This window comes from Schistocerca nitens, chromosome 2 (assembly GCF_023898315.1).
Source record: "Schistocerca nitens isolate TAMUIC-IGC-003100 chromosome 2, iqSchNite1.1, whole genome shotgun sequence".
Classification (NCBI taxonomy): domain Eukaryota; kingdom Metazoa; phylum Arthropoda; class Insecta; order Orthoptera; family Acrididae; genus Schistocerca; species Schistocerca nitens.
Window position 1 is genome coordinate 808,821,014 of NC_064615.1, and position 24,226 is coordinate 808,845,239.

At 42.8% G+C, this 24,226-nt stretch overlaps 1 protein-coding gene across 1 annotated transcript in view; it reads left to right on the plus strand.

Moving 5' to 3' along the window:
* Window positions 1–3,513: 3,513 nt before the first annotated feature.
* LOC126237071 (dolichyl-diphosphooligosaccharide--protein glycosyltransferase subunit 2) overlaps window positions 3,514–24,226 on the plus strand; it is a 61,041-nt gene continuing 40,328 nt past the window's right edge. The window contains exons 1-3 of the mRNA XM_049946866.1: window positions 3,514–3,648; window positions 4,030–4,226; window positions 4,494–4,625. Coding sequence (XP_049802823.1) covers window positions 3,624–3,648; window positions 4,030–4,226; window positions 4,494–4,625 — 354 coding nt within the window. The 5' untranslated portion in view covers window positions 3,514–3,623. The remainder of the gene's footprint in view (window positions 3,649–4,029; window positions 4,227–4,493; window positions 4,626–24,226) is intronic.

Genomic DNA, 24,226 nt, shown 5'->3' on the forward strand with positions numbered 1-24,226 from the left:
ATCTGTTTCCAATATTGTGTTATAATTTCATGTATTGACTCGTTCCATGACCATGGAGACTTGTCCTTAGTTTGGTCCCACAGAACAATAAATAAATAAATAAATAAATAAACTCTGTAGTGTGCCGATACTTTGCCCGTCAGCATAGCCTCGCTGTACATTAAGGTGTGATTCTTGTTCAAAATGACAGTGAACAGTCACGTGTGTTGATCCCCAAACCTTTGCAAAAATAAGTGTTGCAGTTACTGCACCAAGGACACTGGGGGCCTGTTTGTACAAAGAAGTTAGCATGATGACACTGTACTTGGCAGAGTATGGACACCCAAATAGAACAGATGACGTCAGACTGACACGCATGTGCGGTAAATCAGTCTGCTCCACCACAAAAATTCTCTACTTGGGCTAAGTCGCAAACACCGTGGCATCGTGAGCACATAGACTTTGCGGGAACTTTTTCGAACATTCATTGTTGATTGCGGTAAACTCTTACAGCAAGTTTCCTTTTGCTGTGCCAATGAACTCGACAATGTCACATATCACAGTTCATGCATTGCCCTCTGTTCTTTCCCTCGAAGGTTTGACTGAAGTCATAGTGTCGGACAATGGTCCTCAGTTCATGTCAAATGAATTTGAAACATTCTGTGAACGCAATGGCATACAGCATCTAGCTAGTGCATCGTTCCATCCACAGTCAAATGGCGAAGCAGCACGTTTTGTTAGAACCTTCAAGCAGTAGATGGCAATACTTTGCACCGCATACACCATGGATCAAGCATTGCAACTGTTTCTCGCCTCATATCGTTCGCATCCACGAAATGGGCCATCACCAGCCGGATTGCTTCACGGCCGCCGCTATCGGACGCTGCCACCTGCTCCCCCCCCCCCCCCCCCCCACCTCTCAGCATATGGCGCCGAAGGAAGGTCGCAAGTATCACTTCGCGCTGCATGATATTGTGTTTTTCAGGGTTTTTTGCGAGAGCACACGGTGGGCACAAGGCTAGATCCGTTGTCGACGTGACACATGCATGTATCTCATTTCAGGCCCTGACGGACTGCAGCGCCGATATCACAATCAAATTCGCCACTGTCATGTGCACAGTGATCCTTCTGTAACTCTTCCCACAGATTGACGGATCCCGAGGACAGCGTGGCCATAGCATCTGCCAGAGGGTGTCATCACGGCACTGCGCGACCACCCTATGGAGACGGAGCCTTCGTCTTCTCCGCCTCCTCTCGTCCTACCGATGGACCTGGACCCTCCCACATTGCAGCGGCCGACGCCTTCGACGGCGTGCTATGGACCTCAGGATGTGGATGCGTTCAATTCTGGGCATTTTCTGGGGGACGTTTCCACTAGAGTGAAGTCAGAATGGTGGGGTACGAGCGGAAGTCTGACGTCCCCTGCAGCTGCAGCTTCCGGTCCATCAGAGCGTCCACGCTCCTGCTGCCTCCCCCCCATTGTCGTGCTCCATATACGACGACGATCCATCGCTTTGGGGAGGAGGAATGTTACGGTGTAAAGTCAGCGCCAGCAGCCAGTTGGGAATGACAGGGAAGAGAAGGCTATGAGAAGAGATCAGCCATTAGCACGCTGACCGACCTCCCTCCAGGATGACGACGCGACAGCAGTGGCCCCTACATGAAGAGGACATAAGCGCTGCGCCTGACTACTTCAATAGCAGCTTCAACGTTAACCACTTCGTTAGGACTTTCTTCGTAGTACAGACTTGTGTTTGCCTATTCTGGAGAAGACTGATTATTTTGCACGTTGCCCTTTGCTTGCGACACATATCAAAGTTGAGAAATTGTAATTGTCTTTTGTAATAAAACTCATTAATACGAGTTGTTTGATTGTTTGTCTACCGAACTGAGTATGCAGGATTCCTAGACACAACACCAGGAACTTAAATGTGACTTACAGCGTAGTCATGTAGATGTAGTTGAATCATCACAACTGGAATCAGTCAACTCCTACAAATACCTATGTTATCACTTTGTCGGGGTATGAAATAGAATGATCAGACAGTCTCATTTGTGGGTACAGCAGGTCGCAGCCTACGTTTTATTTGTAGAATACTGGGAAAATGAAATCAGTCTACAAAGGAGATTGCCTTAAGATTACTTGTGTGACCCATTCTGGAATATTGTTAAAGTGTGTGGGACCCATACAAATAGGACTAACAGGGGATATTCAATGTATACAGGTAAGAGCAGCATGAGTGGTCACAGGTTTTTTGACCCATGGGAGATGTCACAGAGGTACTAAAGAAACTGAATTGGCAGTCTCTTGAAGACAGACATAAACTATCCTGAGAAAGCCGGCTTACAAAATTCCAAGAACTGGCTTTAAATGAAGATTCTAGGAATATACTACAACCCTCTACATTTCGGTCACATAGGGATCGTGAGGGCAAGATTAAAATAATTATAGCGCACAAAGAGGCATTTAGATCATCATTCTTGCCACACTCAGTATATGAATGGAACAGGAAGATACCTAATAATTCGCGCAATGGGACGTACCCTCTACCAAGTACTTTACAGTGGTTTGCAGAGTATAGATGTCGACGAAGGCTTAGATAAAGCGGGAGCTTTTGATTTTAGCGGTTATGCTTAATTGCACTTGAGTGCAATATATTTTGATACATTATTGTTGTGTGCCTCTTGATCAAAAAGTGTCATTTCAGTCTATGTGTTTTGAAAGTCGTACATTTCAGTAAAAAAATGATCAGAAGGGTCTTGTGCTGCTTGTACTGATAAACTATAGAGCTAATAGTTCGACTTAAAGGTTCGGCTGTTTTGCCATGATGTAGTCAATGCTTAATGAAGGAAATTTCACATCAATGAATTAAGTTGCCAATTATCTGATTATGAGTATGCCCCCATGAAAGTACCTCACTCCTAAATACATACTAAGATGCGACTGTCAATTCTGTTGCTTTAAGTAGGGAGGGGAGGCTACACACAGTATTTTAAGGGAGAAACTTCTGTGTTGGTCTCAGCTAGATGGCAGTCTGCCCCACCTCTTGGCTTCAGCCAATACCTGCTCTCAGCATGGGTAACACCATTTCCCTTTTACTCACCTCTATGAATATGAGACTAAGCGAATTGACTTGATGTGATTGACAATGTGAATACATCCTGACATGGGGGTGTCGTGAAGTGAGGGCAGTGTGAATTGACTTGAAAACTTGATCTTGACGCCAAATTCTGTCCCGTTCAGTTAACGGCTAGTGTGAATCCTACCATTTGAAATGCATTGTGGAAGTTTTGATTTTCCGTTCTGTCAAGTTTTAATCGACCTTTCCACTTGAAAGTGACGGCCTCAAGGCAAAATTTTTTAGTAACCAGGCACAAAACTTTCTTGTGCCTTGTTTCTGTTTCAGTTCCATTATCGCGCGCGCGCGCGCGCGCGCGCGCGCGCACGTGTGTGTGTGTGTGTGTGTGTGTGTGTGTGTGAGAGAGAGAGAGAGAGAGAGAGAGAGAGAGAGAGAGAGAGACTCGCACAAGATCTTTGATATCAACGATTTTCCTTCAAGAGCTTTGAAGTCGGCGTGTAATCTGTTGGATGTTTGTAAAAAGGGTAGTGATTGACGTGGCCGGTAGAGACGTATAGGACGAGTATGCATACTTATAGGATAAGATTGTGTATGTGCTCATTACCAACAGATGTAGTATCAATATTTCTTTGTCTTCTGTATATAGTTCACTTTTCAAGGGAAGATATTGTTCCTTGCTTGACTACTTCAGAGGTTATGCATGCAGCACGCTTGTTGACGTAGAGTTCACGCAACCGGTTTGTGACATACCGGTAACGACACAGTTCATTAACAAACACAAAATGTTTCCAGTATTTGTCATGTATGCCTTCTGCATTTTAGTGACAAAGTTTGAAATTTGTTTTGTCGTATGCGAAATGAGCGTGTGTTTTTAAGACACACTGCCTTTCAACACGGCTATTCGTTTGTGACGCATTTTCAGTGCGCTGCAGTGATCGTTAATGTACACTATCCTATTTTTCTTCCTTAGATCTCCTTGCTCTCGTTTTCGTTGTGACGGTGAACGTAAACAATGCAGCTACAACAACAGGTTCATATTTATCAGAAGCGGATAGAGCTCGTCTGAAGCAAGTGTTTCTAAATTCTTTGGAACTTTCTGATGTGGCTGGTGTAAACTATGCCGTTCAGGGATTGAAACTTCTCGGTGAATCGGTGCCAAAGTTACAGGTGGGTATGTACACTGCTTTACGTCTCATCAAGAACTGGTCAAAATTCTGGAAATATTGTTGTGCTTACAGATGTTTTTAAAAATACCGTAGTACTTAGCGAGGATATGCTCGTGAGATAAAAAAATAGATATTAAATAAAACATTTTGGCTTTGAAGAAAAAACGTAAGTGTCACATGCATAGGTGTACCGTAACTGCACAGCAAAAAGATGTTCACTGTTATTCCACTTGTAACCTAATTTTAAAGTATCTGAAAATTGTTACAGGATGTGTGCAAGTTTCTTGCCACAAAATCTTCAGCACCTGATGCTACATCAGAAGCATTGTACCATATTACCAGTGCATGGCGTTCATTGGGATCATGTAGTGGCTCAGTACCTAGTGCTACAATTACCAAGGTATGTCTAGTGTATTAAAAGTGATATTGGGATTGTAAGCTTATTATTGGCCCCATGTTGTCTTTAAAAGAAAGATGTTATTGTTGTAGTCTTTAGTCTGAAACTGGTCTGACACAGCTCTGCATACTGATCCATCCTGTGCAAGTCTCTTTATATCTGAACAAGTACTGCAACCTACATTCACATGAACCTGCTTGCTGTATTCATTTTTAGGTCTCCCTGTACAACTTTTACCACTCATTTTCCTCCATTGCCAGATTGACTATTGTGGTGCCTCTGGATGTATCCTATCACCCAATTCCTTTACTTAGTCACATTGTGGTGCAAATTCTTTTTCACCCCAGTTATGGTTTGTGCCTCATCAGATACACTATCAACCCTCCTAATCTTCAGCATTCATTTCTCTTTAGTACCACATTGCAAAAGCCTCTGTTCTCTCTTCATCAGAACTACTTACTGTCCACATTTCACATCCATACAAGGCTAATTTACAAATTCCTTCAGAAGAGACTTGCAAACCCTTGAATTGATAATGGGTGTTGACAGATACATTGTTTTCAGGAATATTTTTGTTCTGCTGCCAGTCTGAATTTTATGTACTGTTTATTTCATCCATCATAAGTTATTTTGTCACATTTCCTGATCTGATGCCATCTGTGTCACCGGATTTAAGTCATTTTATTGACGATCATCTTATAACCTCTTTTCAATACATTACCCATTCCATTAAACTGCTCTTTGCTGTGCCTGGCAGAATTACAGAGTCGTCTGTAAGCTAGAATTTCCCTTTATTCTCCAGATTGTTCTTTGATTTTCTTTATTACTTGCTTAATGTACAGATTGAATATCACCAGGCATAGTCTACAACCCTGTCTAATTCCTTTCTCAACTACTGCTTCCTATTCATGGCCTATAACTGCAGTCTGGATCTGTACAAATTTTAAATAATCCTTCACCCATTGTTTATCATCACTACCTTCAAAAATTCAAAGAATGTAGTTTTCTCAACATTGTTGAAAGTGTACTTGCTATGTCCTCAAATGCTATATATGTAGGTTTGCCTTTCTTCAACCTTTTTTGTAAGCTAAGATGCAGGTGCAGTATTGCCTCACACATTCCTATGTATCTCCAGCATCCAAACCAACCTTCCCCAAATTGGCTTTTACCAGTTGTTCCATTCTTCTGTAAATAATGTCAATATTTTTCAATAATTACTGTTTAAACCGGTGGTTTGATAGTATTTACATTGTATGTCAGCACGTGCCTGCTTTGGAATTAGAATTATTACAAATCTTCTTGAAGTCTGAAGGCATTTCCACTGTATCATACATCTTGCACACCAGGTGGAATAATTGTCATGGCTGTCTCTCCCAAGGATCTCAGTTATTGTGAAGGAATGATATCCACTCAAAGTACTTTCTTTCAGCTTAGGTCTTTCAGTCCTCTGTTGAATTATTCTTGCAGTATCATATCTCTCACATCTTCACTACTTCCTCTTCTCTTTCTATAAAACTGAATGGCCACCAGTTTGTTCACCCTGTATAGATTCTGTACATTTTCCCTCCACCTTTCAGGTTTCCATTCTTTGTGTAGCACTGACATACCATCTGTGTTCTTGATACTTTTGCAGCTGCTCCTTGTATCTTCAAACATGTCTTTCAATTTTCCTATAGGCAGCTTCTATCTTTCCCTTAGACATGTACATTTCTACTGCTTTGCATTTGACCTCTAGCTATTCCTGCTTACCCATTTTGTGCTTCCTAATTTTTTTTTTTTTAGCCTTCTGTATTCCCTTTCACCTGTTTCATTTACCACATTTTATGTTTTCTTGTATCATCAATTAAATTCAGTACTTCCTTTGTTATTCAAGAATTTCTACTTGGTCTTGCGTTTTTACCTATGTGGTCCTCTGCTGGCTTCACTATTTCATCTGTCAAAGTTACAAATTCGTCTGCTATTGTATTTCTTTCCCCCATTTTAGTCCAACATCGCCTAATGCTCTCTCTGAAGCTATCAACAATCTCTCCCCCTTTTTTCAGGTTCTTGCTCCTATTTTCCCACTGTTTTGCATTTTTTTTCCAGTTTTAAGCAACACTTCGTGATCAGTAAATTACATTGACTGTCTACATCCACCCCTGGAAACATAGTTTAAAATGTGGTTTTGAAGTGTAACTTCCTGACAGATTTAAACTGTGTGCTGGACTGAGACTCAAACTGGGTATCGTTGCCTTTCGTGGGCAAGTGCTCTACCATCTGAGCTACCCAAACACGACTCATGACCAGTCCTCAGAGCTTCAATTCTGCCAGTACCTAGTCTCCTACTTTCCAAACTGGCTTACCATTACATTGTCATGTCATAACAACAATAAAGTTCAAATCCAAAAGTAGGGTTGTTAGTGTAGTATAGCACACTATACTGAATGCACACCAGAATCGAATTGAACTCGTGCTGCTACTTATACAAACCGTAACTATAGCAGGATATGCCGACCTTACAAACATAAAGAATTTTGAGAATCTTATAGAAATAATGAATATGAAATAATATATATAAAAAACAAAGATGCTGTGACTTACCAAACGAGAAAGCGCTGGTAGGTACACAATAAAACACACGCGCGCACACACACACACACACACACACACACACACACACACGCACACACACACACACATTTCAAGCTTTCACAACCCAAGGTTGCTGCATCAGGAAAAAGCGAAGGAGAGGGAAAGACGAAAGGACAAGTTTCAGTGACACTAACTGCTGTGCCACACTGCATGCAGCACGGCCGTGACCTTGCCACCCTCCCCTTAAGAAACAGCAATCTACTGTTTCAGACCTTCTCATTGGAATCGACTACAGCTCCCTGGATCTAGATGTCAATGTCCTATGTATGGCAGTGCTGGCAGATCCTCATGTTCTGGTCATGTCGGCACACCCTCTTCACTATAATTTAATCGTAGGACTGTACTAGGGCTTCATATGGAGGATATACATAACGTCTCTAGGCTTTTGTCTTTTTGATGAAGGGTAACAACCCTCGACATTATGTGTAACATCTGACAAACAATGAAGGCATACAGTGCTGCTTAAAGTAACACTTCAATAACTTACTGGTAGTCCCACTTTTCACACAGGCATATAAAGCCTCGTGGGTGTATCTCATTGTCTGGAACTTACTGTTAAAGTGCTCTTGGTCTGTCTCTAGGGTGTCCTGGGTCCATGTCTTGTTTCTTTGGTCCTGGTGGTGATATGTTTCACATAATCATCCTAAGTATCATCGTGTTGAAATGGGAATGATGTATCCATTGTTGTTTCAGCCATGTGACCAAGGATCAGAAAGAATGTCACAGTGGGTTGTATTGAACCCCAAGGCTCTGGTAGATATCAACATACATAGAGAGCGTTTCGGCCAACACATTAGTAAAGCGTTATGTGAGGCCATTTATCTTTGGCTTGTGGGCAGTTACCATCCTGTGGGTTATGTTGAGTGAATTTGCCTGCGATACTAGTCTTGAATGCAAAATTTTCCACAATCAGATATCATTACATAGTGTGTTCCATGCTTCGAAATATCATCATCTTATCCACTTCCTCCCAGATTAGCCATCATTCAGCCAGTGACATCCTGTACAAGTGCTGATCCCCATTGTTGATTCAGTATTGTACTGTGGGCTTCCTGGTCTCTTTTTTTCTCCCCTCTGGATCTGAAAAGCATCCGAAAATTGGCTCAGTATGGTTAATACTTACTGACACTCCTTGGACTGGCCAGATCCTGTAGGCAGTTTGATAGTAGCTTCCTCCCCTGCAGTGTCTGTAATGGTAGTGGAGCATGATTCTTTGCCAGTGGAACTAAGCTGCCCTTTCTCGACTGGTTCAGTTGTCCCTACACACTTATCTTTGGGGATGTGTTGTGGCTACTCACTACAGTTAGTAATCCAAGTTCTTTCTGACTACCTGCAGCTCTTCTAATCATTGCTGACATGTTGATTTTATGTGTGACCCTGAGTAGATGTTTGCAATCAACAACAGTTTTACACTTTAACTGAGCATCTAGATTGATGACGGCAGGATAATAATGTCTTTAGATTGCAAACCACCTTTGTGATGTGCTTGTTGAAATAGCTTTGTCAATCTGGAGTTCTGATCTTTCACATGCAATGCCTGTGTAAAGTCCCATCCAAGAATAACATTAAGACTATGTTGTATTAAAATGACAGGTTTGAAGAATTGTGTTCTGTCACTGATAGTTACTCTTGTAATATGTGTTCCTGTCACTTGGATGTATTTCCCAGCTGAGACTTTCAGCACAATCGCTGTTGTATCATGGAACAGTATTCTGTAGCTGGTGTCAATACGAATTTGACCTTACAGGAAAGGAAACCCCTGAGGCGACTATCACCAGGACTGATTGCCAGTCAATGGTCATATCAGAGAGATTTCTGGACACCTTAGTGACTGTCTTCCATATAGGATGTAATCTGTGGTCGTCTCACGTCTACTGATAATTACCTTGTTTCGTTTTCGTGAATACAGTGGCTAGGCGAGCAGCTGGTACTTGCATGTGGGAATGGTTAAGGCATTTTGGAGAGTGATTTCATCAAGAGTATGGCAATGGGCTGTGTCCAACAGGTCCACTATAATCCTCTGCAGTTGATTGATGTGAATAGAACTGTTGATCATGGTGCATTTGACTGGTGGTGGAAATTGGTGCTAGAGATCTATAGACCTCTTCTTCAATCTTCTCTATTACCTTTTGACATGGGATGTACATTCATGGCTGCCATATCTTGCATACTATGTCTGACAGTTCTAGCTGCTGCAAAATGCTGTATCTCCTGTCTTATTGCCTGACATATGAGAGGCGAAGTCATGGTGGTTTCCACAGCACCCATTGGGAATAGGGACAACATCAGGCAGCCATACCTGTTTGATCCAGCTCTTTCCTGTTGCATTTCCTTGAGATGCTGGTGCCACTTGATGAATTCCTCGATTGTTGTGCTTCTTTCACTGGAAGAACTAGGTACATGTCTTCTGTGACTCCATTTCATCAAGTGTGAGATTTTGCTAACGTGACATATTCAGGTTCACAATGTGACATAGTGCCAAAACATTTTGCTTCTAAGACTGTGCCATTTCTGCATGATTGGGACATGTTCTTCATTTGTCTTTCACCAAGTGGACTTGCAGCTGATTGGTGCCAAATATTTTCTTCAGTTCGGCCTGAAATTTACCCCATCTATTGCGCTTCCCTTTGTAGTTCTTGAACCACTACTGTTCTGTGGTGCCCAAGTAAAATTATGCAAAATAAATAAATAAATAAAAAGGCATCTCAGCTATTGTATTTGGCAGGAAGTATCTGAATACTTTCAAGCATTTCATTTCATAGCATCCTAACCAGTAGCTTTGGTGAATACTGGTCGATGCCTAATACACAGCTGATTAGCTGTTACTTTGGAATCCATTGTTTTCTGTAATATACGGATCATGGAATGATGTACTGCTCATATTCAGGTTCCTGCCTGTGAAGGTGATGGCTCATATGCTGCCTAATTTGAGCTGCAATGATTTAGATACTTTTGAAGTATTTGGCTTTTCCACCAAACAGTGTCATGTCGTATCCGTAATAAAGTGCAAACTCAAAAGCTGGATTATCAGTGAAATAAAACACTTTGCACTAGAAGCACATTTATTATGAACACCAATGTACACCCAGAACAGAACTGAATACTTGGGTAGTGCTTGTTGCTGGTTATACAAACACAAAATTTTCCAGAATATACAAACATAAGACATTGCAAGAATCTTCCAGAAATGACGAATACTAAATAATTGCTGGTGATCGGGTTTGAACTGATGACCCACAGCATGACAGTCAACAATGCTAACTGATGTGCTACACAGCTTGCAGCACAACTTGTGAGAATATAATGAATCTGAAAGCTTCTAGGGTCCCTAGGACTTTCAAAGTTTACAGCCTATGTTCATTAATCTGAAACCAAGCGTTAGTGATGATTAAATTACGCTTTGTGCAGAAATCTACTAAGCAGCTTCTTCTTGCAAATACACTTCTTGGGTATTCCTCCAGATCATATCGTGTAAATCCCATAATATTTCTTGTAAGCAAATGCTTGACATCTTCAGGTGGTGGTAGTTGCTGCTCTCACTGCTGCAAAACTCTACTGATGATAATCACGTGGCAGCATTGAAATTTATCAGGCCAGGAGCAGGCAGTACACATGAGTGGAAAGACACAGTTGGAGGAAAGCAGCACTCGTAGTGCCCCCTGCTGCGAGTCACAGAAAGACCTCGGTGCATGCACTGTGGACAATGACTATGCTGCCAGACGCCCCTGTGGTTAAAAGCAGAATTAAAAGGCATTACTTGTGTTCTCCTAGTATTTTTCCTTCTCTTCCAGTTTGAATAATTTATCTCATTATACATTTTTATTTAAATCTAGTCCTCATCCATAGAGCTAGTTGACACACAAACTTGTAGTGTAGTGATGGGTGTTGGCTTTGTGACTGTCCTAGCTATGATGATGTGTTTACTGTTGATAAGCTTACCTGCACCCTATTTTCTCAATTGTTATTAGGCCTACTACTGTATACTGCTATTTCATTTGATGTTGTATTGTGAACCCTGTATTGACATGACCAGATGGCCTGTTCTTGCCATTGCACTTGATTACTTCTCCTATGTCTTAAGTATGTCCATTTTTCTTTTTAAATGCTCTAGCCTATCCACTCAGTTAAAGGTCTAACATTCCACATTCCGACCCATAGAATGTCAGTTTTATTTTTCCTGATCACTGCCTGAAGATTCACGTAAGGTACCATTTTACCCTTAGAATATTTTCCCCATGTACATCTGCATACATATCCCGCAAACCACTGTAGGTCTATGTTATGCAGTGGAGGGTTCCCTCTCTGTATCACTACTAGTCATTTCCTTTCCTGTTCCACTATCAAAAAGATCAAGTGAAAAATGACTGTCTATGATGCCTCCATACAAGCTCTAATTTCTTACATCTTCATGGCCCATGTGTGAAATGTATGTTGCTGGCAGGAGAATAGTTCTGCTGTCCGCTCCAAATGCTGGCTCTCTAAATTTTTGTCTGCAGTGTTCCTCAAACATAATATTGCTTCCCTCCAGGAATTCCCATTTGAGTTTCTGAAGCTTCTCCGTAGTACTTGCATGTTGTTCAAACCTACCTATAATGAATCTAGCAGCCCGCCTCTGAATTGCTTCAGTGTCTTCATTCAATCCATCCTGTATGGATCCCAAACACTCGAGCAGTACTCATGAATATAAGAGATTGGGCTGAAATTTTGTGGGTCCATTCTTTTACCCTTCTTTTTATACCGGAGTCACCTATGCTCTTTTTTGCTAGTCTTTTGGAACTTTGTGCTGGGTGAGAGACTTGCAATGCCAAAGACTATTCTTTGTAAAACTGTATTGGTACTCCATCTGCACCTGGTGACTTATTTGCTTTCAATTCTTTCTGTTGTCTCTCTATGTGGGAATGCTTATTGCTATGCCCTCCATTAGGGAGTCAGTTAATGATCAAACATTGATGAACAATTTGTTAAATGCTGAAATTTAAAACTTCAGCTTTCCTTTTCGTATCTTCCACTGCTACACCAGGGAGGTTAATGCGTGATTGGATAGAAGCCTGAAATCCACTTGGTGATTTTACAAAGGCACAGTGATCTTTTTACAGGCATATGAATTTGTACTAACTTTTGTCTGTCATCACAAGTATTTTGTCTTTTGAACCAAGATTTCTACAGCCTTTACTTTCTCGGCAGTTTCCGAATTTCATTATTAAAACGCAGTGGGTCTTTTCCGTACTTAATCTCTTTACTCGACAAATACTTCTCCATGGTATGATTTACTGTCTGTTTAAGCTCTACTCAGTTCCTCTATGTCCATCATACTGAAACTAAATTATGTCAATTGCTTGTGTAACAGGGATGTTAAAACTGCTTATCACTGTGTGTAGCAAAAATACTCTCCTAGCCTTTTTGGTCAGTTTGTTAACTGTAGTAACCACAGTCACTAGTACCTGTTTATATTGATGCTGTCAGTAAGGTTGGGCCTTTTTGCAACTACAAGGTCCAGAATATTTCCATTTCCTGTGGACTGTCTAGCTAGCTGATAAAGACAGTCTTAATCAGAATCAGGTGGCTGCTAAAAACATCCAATAATTAACTTTATTTCACCTAGACCTGTTATACATGAATAAGTAACTTCATAATCATGCCCAAATTTGATCCCAATAGAGACAATATTTTTGTCAACCACAATGAATGTGCCTTCTCCCATGGTGTCTTAACATGTCTTTCTGACGTACGTTCTGTGACTCACTAAATATCTAGAACTTTCTAGTTTGGGTTTCAGCCAACTCTTGGCCCTGACAATAATTTGAGAGCAAGAAATATCATGGAGTTTAGTAAATTTGGGACCTTTGTTGTGAATACTTCGACAATTTATTGATGAAATTTTGACAGTCGAAGTGTGTGTATTCTTGACACTGTCTGGTGTCACTTTCTGCATATTGTCTGGTGAGTGTTCGTTAGAGTACCTAAACTACTGCCCAACCTGAAAAACCTCCATGTGCACTCCACAAGTACTAGATTACCCAAGTAGCTGCTTCCTTTGTGTAGTGCTGCCCTGATCTATCAAGGGAAGTCCTCAAATTCCCCACCCGACAATGCAGGTCCAGAATTCTACAGGAAAGACCATCACAGTCTTGATGAAGTGTTTGGTTGAGACCTTCCACTTAATTCCAAACCAAAGGACCCAAATCAACTCTGGCAACAATGCTGCAATTTGCAAACTCTGCTTGCACCTTGTGCGCAAGGCCAGCAGCTTTCACCACTTCTGCCAGCACCCTGTATGGACTGAGGATGGCCTCAAATCCCAAGTGAAGTTGTTGTTGGTGATGCGAGCCACAACTTGCAGACGGCTGCATGCTCGATGGTCACTGGCAAGGCCTCCTCCACATCTCGGATGAGGCCCAAACCCATCTCCCAGCAGACATACTGAGCATATATTGGCTTTCTTGCTGTTCCTGAATACTATTTCCCTAAGGGGCTCTATGATGCACTGATAACTAGCAAACTGCTGCCCCCATGTGGCTGCTTGGACCCTGCTGAAGAAACAGCCAGCTGTCCACTCACAGGGCAAATAAGTGAAGCCAGATAGCCATTCTCCATATTGGCCACCTGCCGCAGTCAACTCGAACATGTTACCACTCACCACTCATCCTGCTGTGGGGGCAGATCCACCATATGGGATACACAAGGCGGTGCCTTAGCAGCAGAGCCTGTGAGTGAAACAAGTGACACCTGAGGTGCCCTATGCCCTGTGCCCCATGCGATGCATGCCACTACTACACCGAGGGGCAGTAGCCGGAGGATGACTGACAACAAGATAGAAACCTAGAGAAGCAACTTGCTACCCTCCTGGCATGTCATCAGTGGAGGCTGATGCCTTATGAGCTGTGTAGCTAGCTGTGCAGAAGAAATTACAACCATGCTACACATTACGCTTTAGTTACGAAAATGCGAGATTACACCTCTTAAATAGAAAAACGCACACGGAAATTAAGAAGTATACTAGTTATAAAACACTTTTACTCTTACACAAGATTGTGCTATGCTCATTTAACCAGACTGTTGTGCTGCAGGCCCTCAGGACAAAAAATGCCTATAGTTTCTCCTTGCTTTCATCCGTTTGCCATACCAGCACAGAAAGGCCATGTTTGCTAATGTTAAAAGGCCAAATCAGTCACCCCAATTGTTGCCCTTGTAGCTACTGAAAAGACTGCTGCCCCTCTTCAGAAATCATTGTTTAGTCTGGCCTCTCCACTGATAGCCCTCCATTGTGTTTGCATCTACAGCACTGCTATCTGTATCTTTGAGATGCATAAGCCACCCTCCTGAGGTCTGTGGTATGTGGGTAGTTATCGGATCTAAAATGTTTTCTTTTCCATCTCTTCTACCCAATATGGCTGGATAAATATGATGCTAAATGGACGTTTATCAAATTGATTGATCTATTGAATACCTGTTTTGACTCTTATTGAACACAATTAAAATTTTTTATGTGGTCTTAATGTATATAAGGTGTTTGCCTGAGGATGCAACAGTTATCATCCAAAGTAGTATCACTTGGTTTCAGTAACTAGCTGCAAGAAAAGTGTGTGCTTAAATTAGATAGATACATGTCACTTTCATGTTATGATTGTCTAGTTGAGAGGGCTGAAATAAAACTGCAAACCAAGCATTGTTCTGTACATTACTGAATGGCTGCTCAATATAGTGTTGATTTTCTGATGCATAATGATGTATGTTCTGAGATTTCACATATCCAAACAGGCTGAACCAGTCCCCCAGGTTAGTCTTCAGGTATTGCCTGCTGAACTGAAAACTTACAGGTTTGTCTGGAAGCTTTATTTCGTGCAATAGAAGATTTGTGAAGTTGAAATTACAGCTATTTTAGAACTATGTTGTGATGGCGATTTGATAATTCTCTTTGCCACAGCTAAAGTGCATTGCAGTTTTGCTGCCCCTTCTTCAGGCTTTCTTTCCCATGAGTAGTTTTACTGGTTCTCCACACATTTCAGATATTTTGTTAATGATCTCTTTGTTATGTTGTCATGAAAAGCTGAAAACAATTTTTGGACGAGTTTTGATTTTACTTAGTGAATTTACATTATTGACATGTTCATTGTCATAAATAGCACCCATAATTGTCCTGCTGTTGTGTAAATTGATCGTAGGGGTCCAGCATTTGTTTGCTGGGTACAGGCTTGGCGACCCTGCGATTCCTGAGCTGGGGCTGGTAAGTGCCACCAGTCCTCTGTCACAGGAAATGGGAATCTTAGTTAGACAGCCCGGTTGTGAGGATGTTAAAAACATAGATTTAAAAATCCCTCAATCTCAAGGTGTGCTGCATACTGGTGTGAAGCGTGCCTATTGAGGTGGAACAGTAGTTTGCAGGCAACCTGTGGGGATCCTACTACACCTTGGTCATATAAGGCTTACTGAGGCACGCAGGCCTCTGAGTGTACCCCATATTTCCGTAGTTGCTCGTGGGACCTAGATGGAATCTGTGAAATCTCGTCCTCCTCCTCCCAGCATGATGGGCATACCGCCTGGGAGTATTCACATCCATTCATCCAAATGAATGTGGGAGGCTAACCCACCTAATAATCAGGATCAGTTGGACTTTAGTAACAGGGCTCAAGGAGGTGTAAAACAAAATGTTTCTAGTGATCAAGAGGAAGGAGAGGACGTTTGAAAAAGTGCCCCCGTTTATATCCATAGAGGTTTGGAAGGACTTGCTGGCACCTTAGTGTCTATTAAACACTTGCATAATGGTTTGTTGTGGGTTGGAACTAATCAGTTGAAGCAATTTGAACTTCCTAAGAAATCACAAAAATTGGGTGAATATGATAATGTTGAAATGCAAACACCTCTGAGCTCAAGCAAGGCCACTACAAGCACCGGTCCTTGCACATATACATGCCAAAGCAAACCAAGCAGTTACAACAAAAGAGACCAGCAACAGTTCTGCAATGAGCATCCAGAAGGCACGAAAAGCAGTGTGTCTCAACACCCCCTTTCCCCATCATCCTCAAATGGACAGGGCTCAGGGAAAGGATCACGACGTTTGGGTCAAAAGCTATCCTGGGCCCTGTCAGACATCATTCTGGCATGTCTCGCTGATGAAGAGGACATCATGCTGTTGGATGCCTGATCATTGCACCCAGGCAGGCCCTCCACTCCTACTTCCTCTTCAAGTGCCTCACCTTCCTGGTGCAAAGATGGTGGTAAATTAAAACAATGCCATTGAAATGACTCCCATATTACAGTGTAACATGAATGGATTGAGGACTCATGTGGAGGAAATGAAACTACTAGCACAGGCACTCTCCCCTTGTACTTGTGTTTACAAGAAACACATTTTAAAGATCTCGACAGCCCTGTTCTACGGGGCTATATCATACACCACAATGGTGACCTGACTGGTAAAAGAGCCAAGGGAGGGGTCACTGTGCCTGTCAATAACACACTCCACTCCGTTGCTCTCTCCCTGGCAAGTAGCTGCATTTGAAATTCATGTGTACCAGAGGATCACTGTTTGCTCACAGCATTTACGTTTGCAAGATGCAGCCTCATGACATCTCCTGAGCTGTGGATCCTCAACACAGGTACTCCCACTCATTTCTGTGTTGCTAGTGGGTCATTATCAGCCATCGACCTCTCTTTCTGCTCTCCGGCCCTTGTGAACTCTGTTTAGAGGAATTTATTGACCTTCACTCCAGTGACCAGTTCCCACTACGCATTCATCTACTGAATGGAGTGTTATCTGAACAGAAGCCACTAAAATGAATGGTAAGCGGGGCTAGTTGGACACTGTTCAGCCAGCTGGCAGTGTTTGAACACCACAACAATGTCTAGAAATAGGTGGATCACAACGCACAAGTGATCCATCGTGCAGCTGACTTATCCAACCAAAGTCTTCAGGTCATCTTAGGAGGCAGCCTGTATCTTGATGAACTGGTGATTGCTGTTCAGCAATCTTTGACAGGTATGTGGATCTTCGACGATTTAAATGCCGCCCAACAGCAGCCAACCTCACAGTCCAACCATTCCACTTGTTCTACAAAAGTACGGGAAGCCATCCGAAGGATTTCCGGCAAACACATTTGTTTACCAATAGCAGCAGTGCTGAAATGGGTGTCTCCAGATAATGCCTGGAGACATCGCTCAGACATTTTGCTATGACTACTGCCAATGCCAGCCAGGATCTGGCGTTTTGCTGCTACTGTGTGACTGTAGAGAAGGGGAGATTGGAATAAAAACTACCCTTTCTTCATGTGGGAACTGGAATCGTCACAGAGTCTCATGATACTGCACCCTGTTATGACCAAATCCAGTACTGCATGCTTAGACGTTTGCCAGCAGTGTCAAAGGAAATCATCCTTGAATATTTTAATTTGATATGGCTACAGGTCACTTCCCCAAATTGTAGAGAGGCAATTTTGATACTGCTCCTCAGACAAGGAAGGGACCGCATGTGTCCCAGTAGTTCCCGGTGTACCACCATAATGAGCTGTGTAGGAAAGTCCCTGGAGCAAATAGTTAAGCATCTTTCTGGTCTGGTTGTTAGAGACCAGGCAACTCCTTAGCTACTCTCAGCATGGATTCCGGAGATTTCTGTTCACTGTCGACAACCTGACACAGCTAGAGGCAGCTGTTCAGCAAGCTTTCCTATGTAAACATCACTGTATTAGCATATTCTTTGGTATCTGTAAGGCATACTATACTACCTGGAGACAGTTTTCTTGTGCAGCTGCATCAATGGGGCTTGCGTGGTCACCTCGCCATCTTCATAAAGTCTTTCCTGTTTCAGCAGCCTTTTAGGTCCCGAGTTGGTGACATGCTGTCAGTTGTTTTTTAACAGTAGAATGGTGTGTCTCAGGGATGTTTCTTTACCCTCTTCACCATAGCAATAAACAGTATCAAATCTTCAGTAAGCAGTCCTAAACAGTTCTTCTTATTTTTGATGATTTTGCTGTTTTCTATTCCTCCTCCGTTGTTGCAGCAGTGACCCTTCAGTTGCATCGTATAGTGCGAAGGTTAGAGGAGTACGGTGCAAAAAAGTTTTCATTCTTCTGCAGAAAAGGCTGTGTGTTCGTTTTAATTGTCATATTTTTAATTTGCCTGACTTTCATATGAGGGACACCAGTCTACATTTTAAAGACTCAATGATATTTCTGGGTCTCATTTTTTTTTACTTCAAACTGGGTTACATCATCTGAGGGACCTGAGAGCCAGAACTTAAAAGGCACTGAATATCATAAAGGGCCTTAGCCACAGGCGGCGAGCAAGCAGACGGGGCTTTTGTGCATTCATGGCTAGACTATGGATCCACAGTATATGGATCAGCAAGATCTTCTTACCGGAAGATTAATGCTATCCACTACGAGGGAATTAGGCTACCATGGGTGCTTACAGGATCAGTCCCATACCCAGTCCATGTGCTGAGGCTGGGGAACTGCCCTCGCCATCTGGCAACAGCTGCCTACGGTGTGTCACTTGCTTGTAAGTTTTTTGCAGCTCCAGATTCACTTTCATACCATACATTTGCTCGTTCCCAGCTGGAATGCCTTTCCTCCAGTCGTTCACAAGCAACAATGTCATTTTGGATCCGTGTGCAGCCTGTGCTGGAGTCATCTGGTGTGGAAAACTTACAACCCCAAGTCAAGGGTTTTAACTGCCTGCCACCATGATTACTGCATGGACCCAGAGTAATTTTAGAATTAGTGCAGTACAGGAGAGATTGCACTCTTGCATATGTTTTAATATCCTTTTTTTTCTGCCATTTCAACTGAGCATCACAACTGTGCAGCTGTGTTTTGCAGATGAGTTGGTTGCTCTGTTGTTTTCCCTAATTGTGTCATTAAGGTCCGATTGCCCTGAGATTTAACTGTCTTCAATGCAGAATTATATGCAATGTTGCAGGCACTGGAGCAGATGAGGCATGCTTAAAGTGCTAAATTCCTTATTTATTCTGATTCTCTGAGCACTCTTCACTCTCTAAGACGCCTGTACCCAGCAGATAAAGTAGTCCAGAATATCTGGAATGCCCTCCTTCAATTAAAATGGCTGGGGAAGATGGTACCTTTCTGCAGGGTACCAGGACACATGGGTATTGCCACATAAACTTGCTGTTGGGGTACAGTCATGCATCAATGGGAAGGTGAGCGGCTGGAAGTGGCTGATAATAAGCTGCATGTAGCAAATCCCACTGCACGGCCGTGGCATACCTCTTTTCGATCACAAAGACGAGATGAGGTCCTGCTTACTCTTCTTCGTACACGCCACAGTCCCCTGATGCAGAGCTTCTTGCTGCGGTGAGAGAATCCTCCATTGTGTGGTGCTTGTAACACACAGTTAACTGTAAGCCACATTTTATTGGACTGTTTTTTAGTTTTGTACCAGAGATCAGTGGTAGATTTGTCCTATAGAAAAAGTGGTATTAAAATGAATGTGGTTAGAGTTTTAAGATCTTGTGATGTGTGCAACTTGTTTCCAAAAAAATTAGGGTGCTGTGCTTAATGTGTTAACAAGGAGACTGGCTCATCCATGTTTTTTGTAAGTGGTCAGCCAGACACATTTCCCTGTGCCTTTCTTTTAGCTCCTCTGTAGTTGTACTTCAGTTTTAATCCCAGGACAGTTATCTTTCACCCTACTCTGTTATATGAAAGCCTGTGAGATGGAGTGATTGAGGGGGTCAACATGAGTGGGGTGAAAGTGAGTGAATGAGTGTCATTTTATAGGTTTCCTCCTCACTGTGTGACACTGATTTTAGATGTTTTATCATTTGTTTCTTCTAATGTGTGTAAGGGTGCTGATAACCTGTGTTGAGCACATGTAAACTCCACACACACACACACACACACACACACACACACACACAATTATGTAATGGCTACTAAAGTGGTATACATAGTGGTGGTCGAAAATCTGTAAGGTTTGTAGTGTCCAGGCAGAAAACTCTAGTGACCCAAAGCCCTCTGACTTTTACCTGTTCAGAAATCTGAAGTCCAACAGTTAAGTTCATTACCTTGTAGATTCTAAAGCACTGGGCTTACATTTGAGAAAAGCAAAGGTTTTGAATTTAATCTGGTTATTTTTTTCTTTCTTATTTTTTTGTGTTTTGTTTAAAGCCAATGTGTCAATACAGGTGTTTTCACACAATCAAGAAGTCAATGAAAAATCCAGGATCCTTCCCCCACCCCCACAGTGGTGTTCCACTGCCCACTGAACCCACACAATATACTTGTCAATTCCTACACATCCCCTGCTCCCAACCCTTTGCTTCATGGCTCATATCCATGTAATAGATGCAAGACCTGTCCCATACATCCTCCCACCACCACCACCTACTCCAGTCCAGTCACAAACATCACCTATCCCATCAGGGGGAGGGCCACCTATGAAACCAATCAAATAACCTGCAAGCTAAGCTGCAATCACTGTGCTACATTCTGTGACAGGCTGTCTGTCCACAGGAATAGCCACCATCAAGCTGTGGCCACTTCCTTTTTTAGTCATTGTCCTTACCCATCTAGCCCCTTCCCTGTTCCCATTCCAGCACTACACAGCCATCTGTCCTGCCAACCCACCCAGTCTTTTCACTTCTCTCATTTTCTGCAACCCCCCCCCCTCTGCCATCGCCCTCTGTCTAATCTTCAGACTGCACCTAGCTGCCCCCCCACTTTCCACCTCATCCCTGCACACTTCCCCAGCAGCGCTTTAAGCTCCACTCCCCCCCTCCCCCACCCCCACCCCTCCATAACCTGCTATCCCTCCCCTCCCGTCCACCCCACCCCACCCCACCCCACCTCACCTCACCTGGTTGCCTCTCCCATCATCCGCTGCTGTTCGTGGTCTGGCTTCAGCTGCCTGTCTGTCTGCCTGTGTGTGTGTGTGTGTTTGTGTGTGTGTGTGTGTGTGTGTGACAGACAAAAACCTTGTTGGCTGAAAGCTTATTTTGTGACAGTCTTTTTGTTGTGCCTATTCTGCGACTCAGCATCTCCTCTGGATGGTGAAAATAAGAAGTCAATAATTTAACAAAAATAATATAAATTTTATTGTTTTCTTCAATGTAAGGTCTGACACCAGACATATATGTGGATATAAAAATGCTTCCGAACCACCTGTTTTTATGTGGATCAGAGAGGGATGAGGGTTGTGCATAAAGCAGCAATTGGTCACTTGGTTGCTGCCATTGAAGAGTGTATGGAGGTAAGAGGTGCAATGTGAAAATTTCTGCAGGTCAACAGGTTGGTGAACTTGCATTGAGAAGTAGGATTGACAGTGGCTCCCCCTCCCCCTCACACACACACACACACACACACACACACACACACACACACAAACTGTAAAATCACTGCTGACTGTCAAATGTTTGCAACTCTGAAATTCTCTGTCAAGATAAGAAAGAAAAAGAAATGGGAGTAGATCATATACAGAGACAATGAATTGAAAGGATAATTCTCTGCAAGCCATGTGTAATGTAATTATTGGAAACTAGTAAACGACTAATACCCAAGATTGATTCCAGAGTGCCTTCTTTAGTCAGTTGTCTACATAAGCAAACTGCACAGAGAAAGAAGAGGATATACAAAGGGATAGGCAAAATAATCTGAACAGTGGTAGTAATGGGATGGTTTGTTTGACGGTCAACAATGCTAGTAAGGCATGTGTTTCACTAGTCTGTGCGAGTTCAGTACGGACTAGGTATCAGTGCAGGTTGCCTACAAGTAGTGCACACTTCATATTTGCATTCAGAGGCCAAGGTCAACATGCAATGAAAGACCTAGCAGAAGAGGGCAGTTTTTGGGGACCTGATTAGCTGGAGCATTAGTAACCAAGACCAATTGTTTCAACAGTCTTGATAGTCTACAAAAAAGTGGAAAGACATCATCATGTAAACATAATAGTGGGTGAAAATCAAAACTAAATGACAGATCGTTATACGCTAACATGAATTGTCAAAAGACCCAAAACTATGGCAGCTAAAGTGACTGCAGAGCTCAGTAGCCATCTTTGAGATGGTATCTATCGACACTGTCCGCTGAGAACTCCATAAAGCAAATATTCATGGACAAGCTGCTCTACCAAAGCTATTAGTGACAACAACCAATGCAAAGAACTGTAAAACATGTTATCAGAATAATAAATCCTGGACATCCAATCACTGGAGACAGGCCGTATGGTCCATAGAGCCAACGTTTTCATTATTTCCAACATCGCACCAAGTTTACGTCTGGAGAACACCAAAAGAAGTCTACAATCCTGATTGCTTGAGTCCAATGGTTAAGCATGGAGGTGGAAGTTTGATGGTGTGGACAGCCATATCATGGTATTCTGCTGGTCCCGTCATTACTCTCAAAGGCCATTTTACAGCCAACAAATTATCGAACCCTTGTGGGCGGTATTGGAGCGCAGACTCCGGAGCAGATTTCTGCCTCCCTCATCATTGCAGGATTTAGAAGATGTTCTGATCGAAGAGTGGCGTAACATTCCACTGGAGACTATACAATCATTATATGCCAGTATTCAAAGTAGAATCACAGCTGTCTTATGGGCAAACGGGAGTCCAGCCCCTTATTAACTCACCGTTCCCAAGTAAGTTCCGGTACAGGTGTTCACATTATTTTGCCTATCTTCTGTAACTACAGCATTGCTAGTTTCTACCAGACACTACTGGGGTTCCTGAGACATGACATCATATATGGTGTATTGTGTATTTAATAAGATGGGTGGTGGGGCGACAGGCAATGGCAAGGAGCAGTCTACGTCATGACACTTCACCCAGCAGCATCATTCTGTGACGTACCCTTGTGCCACACACAGCAGGATGCATGTAAAACATTTAGCATTGATTTTCATGTTAGTTTAATTACGATGGGGTTACTTGACCACTACATATTCATTATGTGTGGCATAAAGCAAACATGACAAGTATAACATTAAGAACTAACAGCAGTAGTTTTCTCAGCATTTAAATTCTACTAGGGACAGTCAAAAGCAAGACTAGTAGCCCGGTGGGTGCTCACCCTGGTTTTGCCAGTTAGCAGGGGAGGCGAGACAACGGCTGGAGCATGACTTTGTGTGTGTGTGTGTGGGGGGGGGGGGGGGAGAGAGAGAGAGAGAGAGAGAGAGAGAGAGAGAGACTGGGAGACTGGCACCACCACAAAGTGTTCTGTCTGTCACTGTGCAGCAAGCATCATACTGCCGCCTTCTTGAAAGTGCACCACTAAAAGATGGACTGTTTTCCTACTTTGCGCCTCAACTAAGTGTGTGGTCCCCAGATTTTATCTTTTGCTTATTTACGAGGTGGAGTCCAATTTTTTTGGGAAAGGTGCTGCCATCTGGATAGTAGGAGTAGTAGATATTAGCATGGCCAGGTGGTGAGATCTGCATATCTGATGAATCGGTGTGTGGAGTGGCATTCAGCTGGGAGGATGTGTTGTGTGTCCACAGTGATTTCCATAATACTCTGTGTTTGGTGTGTGGCAATTTTACGATGGATCTGTGAACAGAACAGTGCGTGTATATCATATTCTGTGCAAATCACGGGAAAAGTGCTATGGAAACCCTTGCAATGATTCAACTGGATTTGTGGTTATGACCCAGAGACAAAGCAACAATCATCCCAGTGGAAGAGCCTGGGCTCTCTAAGACCCAAAAAAGTGAGACAGGTGAAGAGCAAAGTGAAGAGCATGATAATCATTTTCTTTGATACCAAGGGAATTGTGCATAAAGAATTTGTCCCGCCCAACCAAACAGTGAATTCCGCATACTGCTGTGACGTTTTGTGACTGCTCCGTGAAAACGTGCAGTGACAACGGCTCGAACTTTGGTGTCGAGGGAACTGGCTGCTGCATCACAACATGCCCTGTCACGCATCCTTGCTCAGCAGGATCTTTTTGGCAAAAAACAACATGGTGGTTGTACCCCACCCACCGTTCTTGCCAGATTTGGCACCTTGCGACGTCACGCTATTCCCA